The sequence below is a fragment of the Condylostylus longicornis genome, unplaced genomic scaffold (genome assembly GCF_029603195.1).
Source record: "Condylostylus longicornis isolate FDR11 unplaced genomic scaffold, ASM2960319v2 ptg000044l, whole genome shotgun sequence".
Lineage (NCBI taxonomy): Eukaryota > Metazoa > Arthropoda > Insecta > Diptera > Dolichopodidae > Condylostylus > Condylostylus longicornis.
The window spans coordinates 1,855,191-1,875,242 of NW_026578013.1; the positions used below are offsets into that span (position 1 = coordinate 1,855,191).

Here is a 20,052-nt window from a genome sequence, read left to right on the forward strand (position 1 = left end):
ATACTAATTTTAACATGTTGTAAAGTGCATATTTTATTTTTTGACAGATATTACATTCATGACACTTTATCTCCATACCTAAAATATTTAAAGCCGTGCGAATTCTGTTCCACATAATTATCATAATTGACAAACAGCACTGTTAAAAATGAAAGCTTTGATTACGTGTTAGTGCGCATTTTTGTCCACTTATGCATAAGCATTTAAAATATCCGAGTGTTCATTTATTTGTGCTGTACTGTATTTACTATGTGGTTAGAATAGTGTTGATTTGATTTTACGTTATATATATCCTGATTTCTTTTATTGTAATACTGATAAAAATATAACAAAATTATAAAATATAAAAATTTGGGGTTCTGTTTGAACTTAATATGAAATAAATAGAACTAATAGATTTTATAGATTATTATTATTATTATTAGTATATAGGAAGGAAATATAGCGTAAGGGTGAGAATAAATGAGAGTAACACAGGGGACAGAAATATAATTTTAGATAGAAATATTTCATTTTATATTACATGCTACATTTATAACTACAAGTTATAAATAGATATATAGATACATAATATATAAGAATATCGTTTATTTGCTGAGTTAAAGTTTAAAATAGTTTTCACCTTTATTAAATTGGGGTAGGATTTATATAATAATTATTTTACTGTTAAAACGTAAACCCAATTGACAATATTATTATTTGTATTGAGACAAATTGGTAAAATCTTGTAGTTAAACAAAAAGCATGGGAAGATTCTGTATATTCCAATCAGTATATTCGAGTTTTGTGAACTTTATTTGCCCGAATATCAAGTAGCACACTGATGGGTGAATAATTTGTATGGTGATGAATGCAGTAAGGCTTGTATTTGGGCAAATTTCTGACATTTGATATTTTTAAACAGTAAGTGCACTTGTCAGCTTTGATACTTCTCATTTATTTTAGGGGTTCGTTGTTTTGCTTGATTTCAAATTGCCATGTTCATCATAATCTTCTAATTCGTATTTTATGATTTTGGTATACATATTTCAAGCAACACCATTAATTGAATCAGAAATTTTCGTTCATAAAATTAATGTGAATTATTTCATATTTAATAAGTTTATAAGCTGCGACCTTTAAAATAGTGTATACTGCCGTTTAGCAAGATTGCTTTTCCATTTATAAAATATTTGCAATTAATCTTTGAAGTTCTTTTAATGAAAATGAAAAATTTAAAAATTCTGGTACGGAATACGTATGTATGTATGTATGTATGTATGTATACACTAAATCTTCTTATTGAATCTAACATCAATTAAATGAACTTCTAATAGAAAATTCAAATTCAAAAAAATTTTTTTAATACCGATATGAAAAAAAAAATCAAATCCTCTTGACAAATTTGTCAAAATTTGAAATCATTACAAGTAATTTTGTAAGTTATAACCTTTTAATATAAGCATATAATAGACACATACATTACAGGTACTTGTAACAATCCTTATACCATTGACAGATAGATGGACAAGTATAACAAACAGTAAAAATATAAGAAAAACAAAATATATAAAACACGAATTGACATTTACATTACACGTCACAGGAAACAATTATTAAATAACGGTAAAAAAAACAAAGCATATGTTTTGTTTTTAAATCCATATTCATACGAATTTTATACCTATATGTGGCAGGTACCAGAATATATGTATATTATGAAAACAATACCTATGTATGTTTAAGTAGTGTACAGTTTGTACAGTAGTGTTCGCTTTGTTAATTCTTCACAAGTTCTTCCTCATTATTATACCTGAACAGCACTCTAAATGAATACATCATTTAGTAATTCCGTTGATTTTGTGAGTCGATAACAGTTTTAAAATCGATTATAAATGAATTACCGTTAAATATATATCTATATATGTCCACATTAGTAGAGTCTATGTGTATGTATGCACGAGTATATAATTGCATGTACTATTATATAATAGACTTATCTACACATTAGCTACACATTATTGTACACATATTTCATAAGCATAATACTTAAATAGCTAGTTTAGTTTTAGTTAACATTAAATGTACTTGCTAAATATTTTGCATGCTAAAATGAAATTTGGGGCGTTTTGATCTTTTCACTATTATACTTCCCTTATGACTTCGTTTCTCTTCTATGTATATACCCATACTACTTTTAATAAAATATTTTATTCTTATTGTGCTTCTTCTTCTTCTTCTTCTTGTTATAAGCTCATTTACATATTTAGGTATACCAATACCTAGTATATTTTTGTGGTAATGTCTGTGTCTTGTATGTGCTTCTCAATGTAATAATTATTATCCTTGTTATTTTTATATAAAACGATATAAAATAGTGTTTTTAAATCAAAAAGTATTTAAGGAATAAAAATATTATAAATAAACATTGGAAAATAAAAGAGAGCAATTCAACATAAATAAAAATAATAAGAAAAACAAAAAAAATATAAGCATTTTAGTGATAACCGTTAACAACCGCAGCAAGCAACCTAAACAAAAAATCTGAAAACTCTATATACAATGCTTTTAAAACAAGGAAGAATAAAATTATTGTACGAAAGACAAAATTATGTAGTTCCCAGTTTTTATAGTAAATTAACGCAGTTAACATCGTCACGCCGTATTAACGTTGTCTCTAGACTGTGGTACCTACCTACCATTGCTCTATACAAATAGAATTAAAAAAAATTTTTTTTTTTGTTTTGAATTGTAAAGTCAATTTCGAAAATTATTAAATTTGTTTTTAAATTTTTTATAAAATATTTAATTAGTTTAGTAAAATTGTCACTTAATTTCAAAAAATCAAATTTTTAAATTGACAGTTGAAATTGTTTAAAATTAGAATGAATATTATTAGACCTGACATTCTAAATAATTATTTACGTCATGTTGAAGTTAACAGTTATTTGGATTATTTAGGAAATCGTTATAAATCATTTGTAAGCGTTTATACAATTGGTAAATCATATGAAGGGCGAATAATAAAAGCAATTAAAATTGATTTATTAAAAGATAAAAAATATAAAGAACAACTTAAAGAAAATAAAATAATTAAAGAGAATCTAATAGAATCAGGACCGATTTCACGAAAACAACAATCAAAAAGTGCCAATATAATTAAATCACAATCATCACAATCACAATTAAATAATAGAAAATTTATAAAATCTTCAACTCTTAATAATACTGGTAATAGTAGTAGTAATGTTAGTAGCAGTAAATCTGCTAGAAATCCATCAACAAAATCTTTAACAATATCTTTAACAACAAATTCTAGTTCAACTAATGATGACGATAATTTAAGTATACCCGATTGTAACAATAATAATAATGACACAAAAAATAATAATAATTCAAATAATATAAAAAAATTACCAAAACGAAAATGGATTGTTATTGAAGGTGGTACACATGCCAGAGAATGGACATCAATTACTGTCGCCCTATATTGTATTTATCAATTAACTGAGAAATTTTGTCGTAATATTGAAATATTACAAAAAGTAAAATTTTTAATTATACCATTAGTTAATAGTGATGGTTATGAATATTCACGTTTAAAAAATCGTAGATGGCGTAAAAATCGTAAACCAAATTCTATAACACGTTCAATTGGTACAGATTGTAATCGTAATTATGATATACATTGGGAGAATGGTACAAAACAAACATTTAAATGTACATATCGTGGTGATACACCATTTTCAGAACCAGAAACACGTGCAATTAAACATGTATTAGAACGTTTAGGTTCTAATTTAATATTTTATTTGTCATTGCATTCGTGTGCACAAGCAATTATGTATCCATGGGGTTATACAAGGTAAAAAGTGATGTGCACAGAATTTGAAATAAAATGCATTCAACTTTTTAAGAAAATTAATTATTTAAATTTTTGTTTTTCAATAATTAATATAGGGAATTACCAGAAACATGGTCTAAATTACATAATCTTGCTGAATATGGTAAAAAAGCGATACAATATGCTACTGGAAGAAAATATCGTTGTGGTAGTATATCACAAGTAACAAATCGTACATATTCTGGATCAATTGCTGATTATGCTTTTGGTATACAAAAAGTTCCATATGCAATTGTTATGGAATTACCATCGAAAAAATTAGGTTTTCAGCCGCCACAAGATAAATTACAAAAATTAAGTGAAGAAAGTTGGATTGGTATAAAAGCAATGTGCCAACGTGTTTTAGAATTATGATGAAATTATAATAGAACAAAATAAATGCTAAAAGAAAACATTGTGAAAAAAATTTCGAACCAAATTAAAAATGAAACTTTTGTATAAATTTTGAAAACCAGTCTCTTTACAATAAATTCACTACAACTCCTAGCTCTAAATGGCCAATGCATTTTTTTGTGTTTGAAAGGAGTTTCATATCATACAAGTTGAAGGGTTTCAAACTTTAAAATTTTATTTGTGTAGGATTTTAAAAAATACATTCAATCTTACATTTTCCAAATAAACTGAAAACATCAAAGCCTACAATGCGGAGCCGTATATTAAGTAACAACGGCGACTTATCACAAAAAACAATGAGAACGAAAATTGCTATTCGAGAAATTAAGCAATTGCGAATTTCAAAATATTAAAAATTTAAAAATTTATTAAAAAATTATCAGCGTCATTAAATAGTGAAGGTCTAAAAATTTAAGAAACAAAACGGTAAAGGACCAAAATTAATCTTTAATATTTAAATGGTTTCTACAAGAAATAAAAATTTACATAAGAAAAAGTGTTAAAAATTACCATAAAACATACGCACATATGCAAATCTACACCCACACTTCTTTTATACTCCTGTCTCATTTATACTCGTAAATATGAGTATTAGAACGTATATATGTTGGTATTTTAATATTGTCATATTGTATATGTACATAATACATTGTGTACATGTGTATCAACCGTATTTAAGTATGTGAAACATTTATGATTTCAAGGGTTAAAATAATTTATTATTCCTTTTTATTTTAATATTCCTTTTGGAATAAAATTATACAAATTTGGTTTTTTACTTTCTTTGTTTTTTTTTTCTATAAATAAAATGTTATGAAAGGAATACATAAAATATAACGGTAAAATCACAAGGGACATGAAAGACTACACTATACAATATGTTCGGATTCATTTTCCTTTATATACTCTGGTTGCATCAATTTAAAATTTATAATATCGTTAAAATATTCATAATTTTTATTTGAAATATGTACTCTGAGTATAGATTGTATAATCTGTAATAAATTTTGACCCTACTCTGTCAAATTAAAATTAGACGGTCAAATTGAGGTTGAAACGATTTGAAAATTTTCTCTTTTCAGTTAATTTCCCGCACTTTTAGAAAATCTTACTTTACCGCAAATTCTTTAACGTCAAAATTTTGATTTTAGTCTGCAAACTGTCTGAAACTAAAACTTTTACGGACAGAAATGTAGTAAACTTTTTACCCGTAATTGACTTTGAATTTTGATCATCCGTAAACGTCAAAAAAAAAATTTTTTTTAGATTTAAAATAATTTTATACTTACATATTAAAAATTAATAAAAAAAGTATTTTTTATATTATTTTTAACGTAATGATAGTCACTCAATACATCAAATTTATTTACTGAATTACTACGTCAGACTGTCTGCATATAAAAAAAAAAAATCTACAATTTTGACGCTTAATTGACTTTTTTTAAACGTTTAAGAATTTAAACTTTGACTGAGAGTAAAAACGTAGTAGAGTATCCGTAAACTCAGACAACTCAGATTTTGTAAAATTTGACGTTTAAGAATTTACCATTAACTTTGTAAAAAGGCTTCCTTTGTTTGCAACTTTTAGGAGTCACGCAACCAGCAATTTATAGATTACACTTACAGTTTTGCAAGATAATATTTTAGAAAGTGCGAAAAATTTTGGGTTAGAAGAGTCGTTTTTAATTTATAAGACAATATTTAATCCCAAGACTGTACAATAGTCCACTATTATAATTACCTCAGAACAATTGAACTCCTTGCAAGTACAAATAAATAATTTGGATAGCAAAAAGGAAATAACTGAAAATTACCATTACCATAAAGAGGTCTTCGTGTAAACTATTAAGATAAAATTTGGAATATTTTTTTTTATTTTTAAAAACTAAAATTTTGTGTGTTGAAGTCAAAGGTGGATCGGATCGCGTTTTCACGTTCAGTAATAGTATATATGAGTGTTTTGGAATAATGTGAAAGTTGGTTATTTATTGAATTTCTTATCGTGAAGCTTGCATATACATAATTTATTGTTTATAGTTTCTGTAGTAATGCAAGTAAATTTCATATATTTTGAGTTATAAGGAAAATACGTCAATTGATGCTTTGGCCAATTCATAATTTAATGAGTAGAGTTATGTAAAATAAGGTAGATAATATACAAAAAATTTGTAAAAATCTTAACTAAATGTGCTTTTGAAATATCTCTGGGGCAGACAAAGGCATGTCGAGTAGAAATAAACGTCTTTAAAGGCATCTTAAATCTTTCAGCGTTACAAAAGGACTGGGTAATTTTACCGAATACCTTTCATAAGAAGGCCGATACCTTAATTATAATTGGAATTGCATTATTCAAATTTATAGGGGACGTTGTTATAATATTATATTTATGTATGTGGTTCCCACTTTCTTCTAATTCAATTAAAAAAATTTCAAGATACTATAAGAATTAGGAATTAATCTCAAAGAAATCTGTTTTAAATTACTTCACTTCACTATATATCACTTTGAAATTGCTATACTTCGATATTTTACTTATCGTTACACCTACTCATGGTATATACTGTACAAGAACTCTTGCAAAAATACTCGTATTTTTTTTTAATCCCACTCATCATTAATCAAAATATTTCAACAAAATTTTTGACGTCATCATTTTTAATGTTAATCCCCAAGTTGTATATATGAATTGTATTCCAAATAACCTTAAGAATCTAAAATAAAAAAAAAAATCATTTAACACCTACACAGTATATTTTTACGTTATTATCTCACATTTTACAAGGACTTTTGACGTCATCATCATATTATTGTAATTTAGTAAGAAGTTCTTAGAATTTTACTATAATTTTTAATTAAGGTACGAATATTATATAAAATTAAAGAAAGAGCAAAGTTTTCATAGAAATATTCAAAAAAAAGTATAAAAATTATTTTTATATCTCTTATAAAATTGTGTAGGCGAAACACGATTACCTACTATAAGTTAGTAAAATTTATCAAGTACGTCAAGGAAGTCTGATTTATTTTTTTGTATTTAATGTATTTCAGATTAAATTTTAAGTAATTTTTTGAATGCTTCTGGTAAAATATAAAAAAAGGAAGAAATTTAAAAAATTTTTGAACTTTTGATATGAAATGGAAGCCTTTGCACATTTGTGTACTATGCAAGGTACAAGTGTGCAAGACACTAATCCAAGTATTTCAAATTATTTAAATTGTTTTGTTTAACAATACGGTTTGCAATTAATTTCAACCAATATTTTCATAAAATTTCATAGCTATTCCCAGATAATTTTTAAAAACACAAGCTTTCCAAAGGTCAGGGTTGTATACTGTTTCTGACTATGCTTATAACAATATTATAGAAATTTTTGACGTCTCCTTGAACTGAAATCTCTTTTGAATTAATGTTCCCAAATGTTTTGTTTTATAAACCTAATTTAATCTCGACTATTCTTAATAGTTGGGTCAAACCAATGGTTTGTAATGAAACACTTTTCTCTTCAGCATGTGAAAATGGTGGTTTTAAAAACAATCTGTGTACCTAGTATCTACGTTGTTAAAATTACTTTCATTCGCATACGAAGCTCAAGTATGGTATGCCGCAATAGAAGAAGCCAGCCAGTATTTTTCTGCTTTTAAAAAATTTGAAAAATACTTATTGTTTTGTTGCAATGATTACTTGAAAAGTGACATTTTTAGGGTTTTGCGGGGCTATAATTTTTAGAGAGGGAGGAGATAGGTAAAAGTTTTCTTCTACGGATATAATTTTCTAGTAAAGATCTATGTACGTTACATATAATTTAATTTAATTTCAGCTTTTTGCCTTCAAGGATGTAGAAATTTTGTAGACATGGCCAGGGACGAATGGCCGGACAGTGTGAAACTAATATGCATACAAACATTAAATTTTTAAAAATTTTTGAAAATTTTATTTAAAAAACCCTTTCTTAATTTTATAAAATTTTAATTTAAAAAGCAAAATTATAAACAATTTATCAAAATGTCAGATTTTTACATAACGCAATTCATTTAAACCAAAAAAAAAAGTTTTCGATTAAAACTCTAACGATAAACTTTTTTAAAAAAAAATTTCATGTAAAAATTGAACCATACAAATAAAGGACAAATTTATTTTCTATTTTAAAGAAATTCAGATAGTAAAAGTTTCCATTTCAATTTTTTCTATTCTAAAGTGTAATCCTTTTCAATGTTGATTCTGTTTAGGTTAACGACAATAAACTAGCTATTTTTGTGTTTCATACATAATCAAATTTTAAAAGTTACTCTTCCCTTTTTTTTCTAACAATACCAATTGTATTACTGAGCTGCAACTGTAATGTACAACTTTTGTTCTATAATAGAATTTAGAAAAGTGAATGCAATTTTAAGAAGTTTTAACATGCGAGACGAACGTTTTTATAAGTCATTATTAAAATACCGTGTTATGAATTAAAAATTAAAAGGAAAATGTTAAAGAAACGAAAGATATTAGAAAAATTAAATTAGAAATTAACTAATTGTTTGTATCTATATAAATAAACCAAGAGCTAACCAATGCTTGATAAATAATTGAAAACAGTTTTAAGTAGAAAGAATGTTCATTTACATTATTCTCCTTTTAACAATAGATTTGCCAATTGCATAATTTCAGGATGAAAAAGAATAAAGAATTACAAGAGGCGTAAAACAAATTTTGCAATTAATTAAATCAATTTAAATATATCGTAATATTTTCTAATAAGCTTCTACAGTTTTAAAGAAATTGGTAATTGGCAAAAAAATTAAAACTTTAAATTATCAAATATAAAAACACAAAATACTTAAGTTAAGTACAGTAACTAACTTTTACAAAAATGAATCAAGGCCAAAATTATTTTCAGAAATTTAGATATGCCTACTTACAATTAATTTTATGTGATTTTGTCGATCAGACTACAAATTTATCTCAAAATTATAAAAAAATAAGTGGTCCGTTTTTGCATGGATTTGTTCTCTATAGCGGTTGAGTTTTGGATTACAAAAGAGATTCTTATAAAAATATTGTATTTGTTATACATAGCTTTTGTTATACGACTAACGAGTATTACCAAAGTCTGGCTGAATAAAAACTGTGATTATTAAATCGTACTGCACAACAGTCTGCCAACAATATACAACTGTTGACAATTCAACTAAAATGTTTATTACTATGTATGTATATTAATCTATATTTTATGTGGTAACTTCAAAGTATACATATATGACAAACAAACAGAATAAATGGTATAAATTGCAAGTTTAGGAATTAAAATAAAATTATCCTGTTGTTGTTGCTCTGTTCTGACTTTGAATTGAAATTGTCCTAGACATTTTAGTTACCAAAAACAAAACAAAAAAAAAAATCTTTTTCTTTTCTCATTCTTCCTGTTCTTTTGTAATGCAAAATGTTCCGTGAGTTTTTCAAATCCCGCATACAATTAATTAGAAACTTTGTTTTTTTGTTTTTTTTTTCTTTTTTTAATTTTGTTACTCAATTGCTTTTATACACTTATTTTTTTTTCGATTTGAGTTTCTGGAATTCACTTTTGTTTAAGGGTTTTATTAAAACAATGAAACTTAAGATAAAATGAATAGGAAAAAAAATAAAAAACAAATTGAAAGAAAACATGAAAAAGAGAAGTAGGACTTATGTGTACGAAAAGGAATATACTGGGCTTTGTGTGGGTTTTTTGTATGTATGTATAGAAGAATGAAATAAAAAAATCATTTAATTTTACTTTAATAAATAGTTGTTCTCATGAGTAAGTAAATTAAAGGATTTGTCTTTTGCTATCGCTCGAACAAATTTTGTTGGTTTAGTCATTATAAAGTTAGAATTCTATTTTGAAACCCTAAGACGGTATGAGATATATAGACATTGAATCAAATTGCAGCGTTAAATCTTGCATCCATTTCGCAATGCCCGTTTTTCTATCTCTAAGTATACATTTTCACATATTGATGTTGAAAATAATTCTGTAGAAATTTGCCAAAGCTCAGTATCACAAAATTTGTAGAGTTGTAGAGAGGGAAGTTTATGTAAAATATGCATTTTTCGCATGTCTTTTCAACACGTTTTACTGGCAAAACTACAAGTGAGATAGAAGGAAATATCAAAAGAATTCACTTAAAACAAAATACTGAATGAGGCGAGCTTCATCTCGAAAAGTATGGCTCAAATCAAAATGATTGCAATAAAAAAATTAAAAAACAATCAGTCACCTGTAAAAAAAAAAGGCTCGATGGTTACTTTATGTCGTTATATGCATTTATATATATGCGGGAAAAATCTGGTAACTGTTAAACAGGCCGTAACTCACAAACGAGTACATCTGAACCCTTCTTCCCTTTCAGGCGATCGTTGTCTAAATAATTAATTTTTTTGTTTAACACGTTAGCAAAGAGAACAATAGAATATTAATTAAAAATTACCTAATTATTTAGGTGCATAAATAGTCCAACTTTTAAGCATTAAACAAAAAACCATTAACCGTTCCTTTGCGTGAAGTTATGAAAAGTTTTTTTGAACAAATTTTTTGTACCATTTTAGATGTTAGTTTAAAATTCCTTTTTACCGACCGTATTGTGTAAACAATAGGTAGGTTATTTTTATTAATTTTATTCATGCTGCTGGATCTTTTTTTTTCTGGTTCACTATTTGGGCTATTTTCAGAGTCATCAGAGCTGTTTCCACAATTTTTTGATGCGTTATCTTTATCACCAGAAGAACATTCTTTTGTATTACCATTACGTATGCTTAGAAACGCATTTTTAAAAATTTAAGAGATTCAAATAATATCCATTCTGAAAGATTTTGTAAATCTTTTAAATTACTAGTTGTTAATAAATTTTGACAGGATACAAGAGCTGCACAATCAAAACAAAATACAATGCGGTAACGAGATTTTTCTGTATATACTCTCAAATACGCCCATTCATTTTCATAGGAACCCAATATAAAAACATATTAATAGCTGCAACTAATTTATTAAAATCAAATTTTAGCATCCAATTAAAATTCGAACTGAACATATAACTTCCCATCGGCGTGATTTCTTTACCAGCTATCCCTATGGTTGGTAAGATCCATGAGAACTCTATAAGAACTCCAACCATCTGTTAATTTTTGCTTAATATTTTCTGTCATGAATAAAGACAGATATAAGAGTGAATGTTCAAGTTTAAGACGTCGGTTTTTAATTTCATAAATAATAATGTTTCGTAGCTCATCTAAACCAGTTTCTTGAAATTTTATATGAACAGTACCATAAGCTGTAAACCATTCTTTGGGATATTTGTAAGTTATTCTAAAGTTTTTTTTTACCCTTTAAAGTTTGTTAGATTTCCTTGTTATTCATATAATAAAGATGTATACAATATAATATTTGACAATATTTGAGTGATATGGTTGACATTTTCCGGTTTTACAAGAAAATTCCTAAAAAAAAAAAATAAAATGTCATATTGTACTCGTAGTAAAAATTTAATACAAATGAAAATTCATGTAAAAAATTTAAGTATTGGTTTTTTGTTCTATAATGAAAATGTTGCAGCAAAATGAAAATGATCATTTCTATCTATTCATCTTACCAACCTATTCAAAATTTCATACCATTTATGCTATTATAGTCTTAGCGGTACTTGATTAAATCTTTAAATTTTTTTAAATAAAAAGCGCAGAGTGTATAAAAATAATTGTTTTCTAAGTATGATTTAATTGGTTCACCAGTGATACTTAAAATTTTTGCTTGCCAAAAATTTTCGTTGATATCTTCAATACCTACATAACGAACTTTCATTCAGTATATACAAAACATATGCCGATTTACAGACCATTTACTCTAACAACAAATTTTGACAAAAATTCAAAATAGAAATGAATGAAAATAAAATTGTGAATGATTTTTTTTTTGTTCTTATTTCAAATCATTCAATTAAATTTCTCTTAATTTACTTAATATTTGAAAAAATTTCTGAAATGGATTAAAATTCCATTATGTATTAAAATCAAAATATTTCAAATATGTAAAATTCATATATTAAAAATTTGATGTGGTCCGCGTATAATCGACAGAATAATTGTGAATTTTTTAATAATATTTAAAAATTCCAATAAAACGGAGTGAAATTTGTTCTTAATATTTTTTTAGATACAATAGAATGAATGCCAAAAAAGCATTCAAATTTTCTTAAGAAGTTTATCATTAGAATCGTTACCCAAGAGAATTCATTAATTTTGAAAGAAGTTATTTTAATTATTTGACTAGATATATGGACAAAAATTTGAATGAAATTTAAGTGTTTATGTCCCGTATATTTTTGTAACAAACGCAATTTTCTTATGAACAGCTAAAAAATAAAGTATTTGTTGGTATCTGGTAAAATTAAATTTTTACTAACTGATTTTCCCTGAAAAACCTTAATGACTCATTATAATTTGATTTTCTTAATTATTTTAAAATAACTAAAACTGTTAAATTACCCTACAATAAATATCTGATTGCAGGCTTCTATAGCATTTATGCCAAAAGTTTGAATCTAAGCTATAAATTCAGATATGCGACATGACAAAATATTTTCTTCCGAAAACAATACCTCCTTTATTGTATGTAATACGGCCCAATGAAAAATATTACCTTAAAGTAAAATCTTATTTTACATTATCAAATTTAATAATACGAGTATAAAATAATTTCATTCATTACAAATTTGTTTTATAATACTATTCATACATATATAAATATATACATATATTCACTTATGTATGTACTGAATGCTACTCATAATGCCAAGCATTACCAAAATATTCAGTAGCTATACGTAACGTAAGTAATGTACTCGAACTCAATAAATTTTAGTCATCATAGTTTAAAAATTCAAGTACAGTGTTATATGTATATTTTGTTATATAGGATAAGTATATTGTAATAATGTGATATGTATGTATATATATGTATGTATATAAAGATTCTATAAATTTTATGCCATGGCTATTTTCACATGGAGAATAGAAATTCTATTAATACATACTTATAAAAGTAATACCATAAATATGTTAATAATTGTGTGGATTTGAAGAAATATACACATAAGATGAATGTATGTGTTAAAGAACGTGTAAAGAAGAAAAGATTTTAAAAGTTGCCAACAACTTGTTTATTGCAATTTTTGGACTATAAATGAATCGTTTTCTTTTTAACATTATTGCTATAACTTGTATAGTATTAGATTTGCTTTGTGTACATTATATTTATCTTTATTTGAATACATGTATATTCGTTTTGTTCATAAATTCCTGATCTGCAAACTTTAAGTTTTCCACAAATTTTTGTTTTTTCTAAATAAATATTTCATTTTCGCTTCTTTTCTCTTTGTTAGGATAGGAATTTTTTTTGGTTTGATATAACTTGAGTGTTACCAGACTTGAAACATTTTAGGAGCCAAATTCAAAAAAAAATTAGACATTAAATTAAATGGAGACATTGAATTTCAAAAACCACAAACTGATGAACCGTGTGATTAAATTTTTTAATATGTTAGTGCAAAAAGAACAGAAAGAGATAAAAAATTTTTGACCACCATTGTTGTAGTATTCCAACTAGAATTCAGAAATTGGAAAACTAATCTAATTTATAGCAAAACTACAACATATTGACAAAAACGGCAACACTTTTTGTAATTTGTATATGTATAAGAAGATTAATAAAATAATTTTTTTCGTACTTATAATTTTATTCTAATTTCTCTTTTAAGAATGTTATGTTTTCTTGTATTTTGCCGGTGCTTTTCTATTTAATCTAATCTCATTTTCTTTTCTTACTCATTTAATAAAATGCTCTTCCATAAGTTAAAACCATTTTGGCAAAAGAAGAAATAATTTTTAAATTTGAGAAATACAGTGGTGCCTCTACAACTCGAAACTCTACAACTCGAAAATCTCCTTACTTCGAAGTCATAACTCATATGGTCTTGAATATTGGCATAACTTTTTTTTTCTTTTCAACTCGGAATCTCCATAATTTCGAACTGCTTTAGCATGTGACTTCCAGTTATAGAGGTTCTACTGTATTTAGAAAATAAATATTGCCCCTTCATTATTTTCTCGGCCTTGCTCTGTTTATTTTGTTCTCATGAATTCCATAAAATAAGTAAATGAAACTAAAACTATGCCTTTAACATTGCATGAGTCCGCATTTTCGAGTTTTTATCAATAGAAATAAGATTTAAAAAGAAGTTTTAAACGTGTGAAAATGGTTATATGCCAGGGCAATGATCAAATGCCTACACTTAAATTAAAGTTCAAAATACTAAAATAGCTCGAATTTTCCTTTAAACTAATAGGTTTTTAAAATGGGATGAGACAAAAGTTTTAAATTAAAGTGTTTCGAAATTTTAAGGAGTCATAGTGTAAGTGCGGAACGATTTTCGAAAAACTCTTGCTCCAATCAATCAAAAGCTGTAAAACTATAGATTTATGGTATTTAATGTCTAAAAACAAAAGAAACAGATTCTAATTAAAAAGTACGTTTTGCAGATTTTGAAACTTTTTACAGATACGACATTGTAAGTTATTCAAATTTAACATTTTTAAAACTTTGAGAGGCTGCAATTTTAAGAGTGAAATATTTATATAAGCTATAGAAAAATTAATTTTTTTATTTACAAATTTTTGTGTATAAAAATTGTTGATCACAACAGAACACATTAACATTTACAAACGGCAAAGGCTTTTGTTAATCGCCGTCTGTCATTTTTGCTTTCGCATTATCCATTATTTTTGTCATAAGTTTAAAATAAACTTAAAAGGAAGGTTAAAATAACATATTCTTGTAGATGCTATAAAATATAATATTGTTGCTGCTAAATGGTGTGTAAAGTGCATTTATTTAATGTAAAATTTTTGCATAAAATCTGTACGCGTCTCACAACTTTCACGAATGTTATATTGAATTTACATTGAATATAGAATATATAATAAAAAAATCACATGATGATGATTTCATAGAAAATCATAAACTATCAACAGAGTACCCTTTTCTTAGTAGGTATAGGAGTAGATTTTTTTTCTATACAAGCCAATGTGTACATCATGTTGTGTATTTTCTTTTTTGCCTGGATCAAATATAAAGCACTTAAAAATGAATTGCTTAAGCAGTGTGCAAAGTAAATTGTAAAGAAAAATATAAAAAAAAAGATATAAAAAAACAAGTAAATTTTGAACACTATGCACCGCCCCCTTGCAAGTCTCATGTTCATGTGTTCATAGTGTTCTTAGCATTACTATGTTGTTTTGCTACTATAACGGTTTACTATTACACTGGATTATACTATAACTATTTATTATTGTTATTGTCGTTTCAAATAATTTTAAATGAAAAGCGAAAATAGAAAGTTTCACTGAAATAAAAAAAAAATCACAAACAAAAGCATTTTGTACAGATTGTTTAATTCCTTTGTTTGTGGTCTCATTTTGATATATTGATGGTAATAAAATTACTGACGAAAAAAAAATAAAATACAAACTCAATGAAAAGGTAAAAAGAATTGTACATAAAATTAAACCGCAATTTATACCATATATTTACATATTAACATACATAACGGTAATACATAAGTATATATACAGTCGGACCCGTTGATAGACACATTTCGTGCAGTTTTCGATTACTTATATCTGATTTTTCATTATACACGAATTCAGTTTTAAGTACAATTTTAGAGCTCTCTTATATTTAGAGAAAATTTTCTTAGATTTTCTATTCATGAACGTAGCTTGTCAAAGATTTTAAAAAGTTACGCACATGAGATTTCGAATAGAAAATTTTGTTTAAGCTTATTGAAATTTAATTTATGACAACTGTAATGTCAGTATTGGATTTTAGATGAAATTAAGAAAAAATTTGTGCTAATTTTTTTTTTTGCTTTTAAAAAGGCCTCAATATTGGAAAAAAGAAGAGGTAAATGCGACAAATTTATTTGTGTTAATTAAAGATCTTTGCTTGTAACTTGCTAATAAAAGAGTTTTGCTTTTATGCAAGTTGCTTATCATCCGGCAAAATACATATATGTACAAACATGCTATTCTATTTTGGAAAATCAACCTTAAATTTTTTTTAATTAAAATGGCAACTTTATAAATATTCCCGACATATTGGGTATTCTTTTTGCAGAAACTCCACTGCTTATGGATTCATAATTCTAATTCACTAGTTTTACTAAAAGTTTTATTAGATCAGAAAATTTTAGAAAAGATTGTATTCTTTAAGATACGCTGAGGTAAGCACTATCAAAATCTGTATTTTTTTATTAGGGTAAGTTCAAATGTTTTAAATTTCTAAAGCTTTTCTCTATAAAAGCGAATTTTACTCTTATCCCCGAAATTTTTTTAATTTTTTTTTCGTTTCTTCAATTTGTAAATGTAGACGAAGTGCATATAATATTATCTATTATTTCAAACAAGCTTACAACTTAACTTTATTAAATTTGTGAAGGTTATTGAATAAAATGTAGAAAAATGTTTTCAAAATAATTTTTGCTTAAGTACGCCAACTAAGTATGCTGAAATATTGAAACTGAAATTTTTTGCAATTAACAAAATTCTATAAATATTTTTCTATAAATATACACATTATACATATAAATACCATATACATACACATTATTTATGCGTATAATATTTGAAGGTATGCCAAAAAATAAAAAAAAATACAACTAAGAAAAACAAAATAAAAATATACGAGACGGCAGCCCAAATAAATCAATAATTAAATTTTTTCGACAATTTATTGGTCTAACAAATTTTTTTACCGTTTTTTCCATATAGTATAACATAAGCACATACTTATACACAGCATTATTTTGGCATTCAAATGTTTTGTACTCACTGATATTTTGACATTCATATTCTATATAGCGTCAAAGGTCATTTTCAATTTACATTTCTGCTCACAAGCGTATGTGCATATAAAAATAAAATCATATAAAAAGATGACCGATACATTTCATTGCAATTAACCAGCTTAATTTTTCATTATATTTTAAAATTTTTAATTTTTTTTTAATTTTCTCGAATGAAAATTTTATATTAATTCTAATAATATTCATTGTTAATATAATTTTCAAATAAAAACCGTGTCAACTATTTATATACACATACGGTTATACTTTCAACGAGACCATACTCTATCTATTGTAAATTTGATTATTAGGTAGTATATAAGACCACCACTTCATAATTCGTAAATCAATTACAAAAATATGATTAAGGGTTAACCCAATATATTTTACATCAAAAAATTGAATTACGTAATTAATATAAATAAAACTACCTCAGAAGTAGACTCCAACCCGACCTTTGAGGAAAACTTATTCCTAATATTACATGAACAAGACAACCAAAAAATCGAATGTAAATGAGGAAATTTTACCTATATAGACGAATAGGTTATCGCAGCAGAGTGCACGAAGGGAAGTTCAATAACTGTCAAACATTTTGATGATTTTTGGACGAAGTTTTTCAATGTTACACAATTTAATTAAAATTATACGATTATCGTAAAATTATACGATTATCGTAAAATTTTACTTATGTAAAATTTTACTTCAATACTTTAAAAATATTTGAAATATTTTAATATTTAAATTCAAATTACTTCACTTGCAAATGCCAACATTATTTAAAATTTTTTTATAATAGGAAATTAAAAACGATTGTGAATGATTTGGTAGTTTTTACTTTATTGCAAAATATTAAAAAAAATAAAATGTAATAAAAAGTAAAGTCATGAAAATAAATTTAATAAAAGCGTACAGCGTTAAGTAATTATTACTTTTATGATAATTTTTTTTTTTTAGTACAAATTCATTTTCGAAACATTGTGTTGTTAGAAAAATTACATTTCGTATTTAAGTCTAAATAAAATACGACAGAAACCATTTTTCATTTAGTTTTTATTCAAAACCTTATGTTAAATAATATAAAATTTGCAAATAATGCTCTAATAATGATTTTGTATAAAGCACTTTAATTTAAAAATAAAGAGAATTAATAATTTTAATTTCAGTTTTGAATACATTTCAAGGAAGGCTGGTCTAAATATAAGGTGTGTTTACACTTAAAAATACAACAAAAATTTTATGCCTTAAATTATTCCCACGCATTTACCACCAAATTATAATAATGAAATTAAATAAAATTAATTTTAAAAGCAATTTGTTTTTATTGTTGAGCATGTATTTGCAAACAACGAATTTGTAAAATACGCCGAAGGCCCATACAACATAATTCAAGGTATAGGGATAAAACACCTGCTAGGGTCACTATAAAAATTATTTTCAATAATATATACGTATATCATAATATACGATAAGTAAAAAAAATAATATTAAAGTAATCACGATTCTGCATTATTTTCGATACCAACAAAAATAAAGAAATAAATATCAATAACCTTATATTTAATTGAAAAAGAAACTACGACAGGTTAAACACCTAACCAATTAAAACCGAATAAGCAACAAAACTAAGCCTTGCTGTCTATAACATACGACAGGTTAATCACCTGTCTAACTACAGCCGAATAAGTTGCGAAACTGAGCCTGGCTCTCTATAATATAAAGCAACAGGCCTCCAACGGCCTAAAAAATAAAAAATAAAAAATTAAATTTTTTATAAAGAAAAAATTATCCTGTTCTTCAAATAAACTTAAAAAATTTAATAAAAATGGTTAATTAAGGGCTTGATTATGTATTTTGCCTTCTTACTCACTCAGTGGAAAGAAGAGTGAGTAAATATCATGTATTCGTATTGTATAATACAATTTTCAAGTGAGAAAAAAACTTGCTCGTATTCCATTTTGTGTTTTTTTTTTTACAAAATATATGCAAAATTTAGTCACAATTTATTACTTCCACTTTGTTCTAGACAGTGACAAGTTTTGTCAATATTTTCAGTTTAAAGGTGACAAATTCAGTCGATATTTTTGGCAAAAAAGAAAAACGGATAAAATTTAATTGAAAAAGTGAGAAAATTAATATTAAAAAAATTACGAAAATTTTGAATTGCAAGTCATAAAAAAAGAATGATTGAAAAGGCGATGTACAAAATTAGGTTGCAATTAACTGTAATATTTGGCAAAAAACTTGAATCTTCCGTTCGTTTTTACCATGTTTACACTTTATCACTAAATTTTATTGCAAAATAACAAATTATTTTTGCAATATGTTCAAAAAAATTCGTAATTATTATAATTATTTTTTTTAAATAAAATAAAATTTTTATTTTGTTGTAAGAACCGGAAAACTGTATACATATAATTTAATATATTATATATATTGATATATATTAAATCTTTAGGTACACAAAATATTTCCTGTATACACTTACATAATATACATATAATACAGTTATAATTATAGCATTTTGTGTATACAACCAATAAAAAGCATTTCAATGTTACAAATTTTTAAGTAATTTAAAAAAAATTTAAAACGCAATACAAAACTCATAAAAAACAATAAAAAAAAATTGCAGCAAAATAATAAAAAAAAAATTTAGCGTTCATTACATAAAATAAAAGCGATTTTTATGGACGTAATTTTACTACTTGGAAATACTTTGTAATTGTATACAAAAATATCATGTTAGCACATTAAATGGAAAAAATACAAAAACACGGTCGAATAAATTTACAAAACACAGGAAAAACAAAAAAAAAATTAAAAAAAAAAACTTTTTAAAATTCAATTTAAAAGAT

General features: G+C 25.4%; 1 protein-coding gene across 1 annotated transcript in view; it reads left to right on the forward strand.

The window, feature by feature from the left end:
- The first annotated feature begins 2,864 nt into the window (after positions 1-2,864).
- Positions 2,865-20,052, forward strand: part of LOC129610381 (carboxypeptidase A2) — a 49,701-nt gene continuing 32,513 nt past the window's right edge. The window contains exons 1-5 of the mRNA XM_055522948.1: positions 2,865-3,018; positions 3,079-3,324; positions 3,391-3,844; positions 3,940-4,220; positions 6,846-6,864. Of these exons, the coding sequence (XP_055378923.1) occupies positions 2,865-3,018; positions 3,079-3,324; positions 3,391-3,844; positions 3,940-4,220; positions 6,846-6,864 (1,154 nt within the window). The remainder of the gene's footprint in view (positions 3,019-3,078; positions 3,325-3,390; positions 3,845-3,939; positions 4,221-6,845; positions 6,865-20,052) is intronic.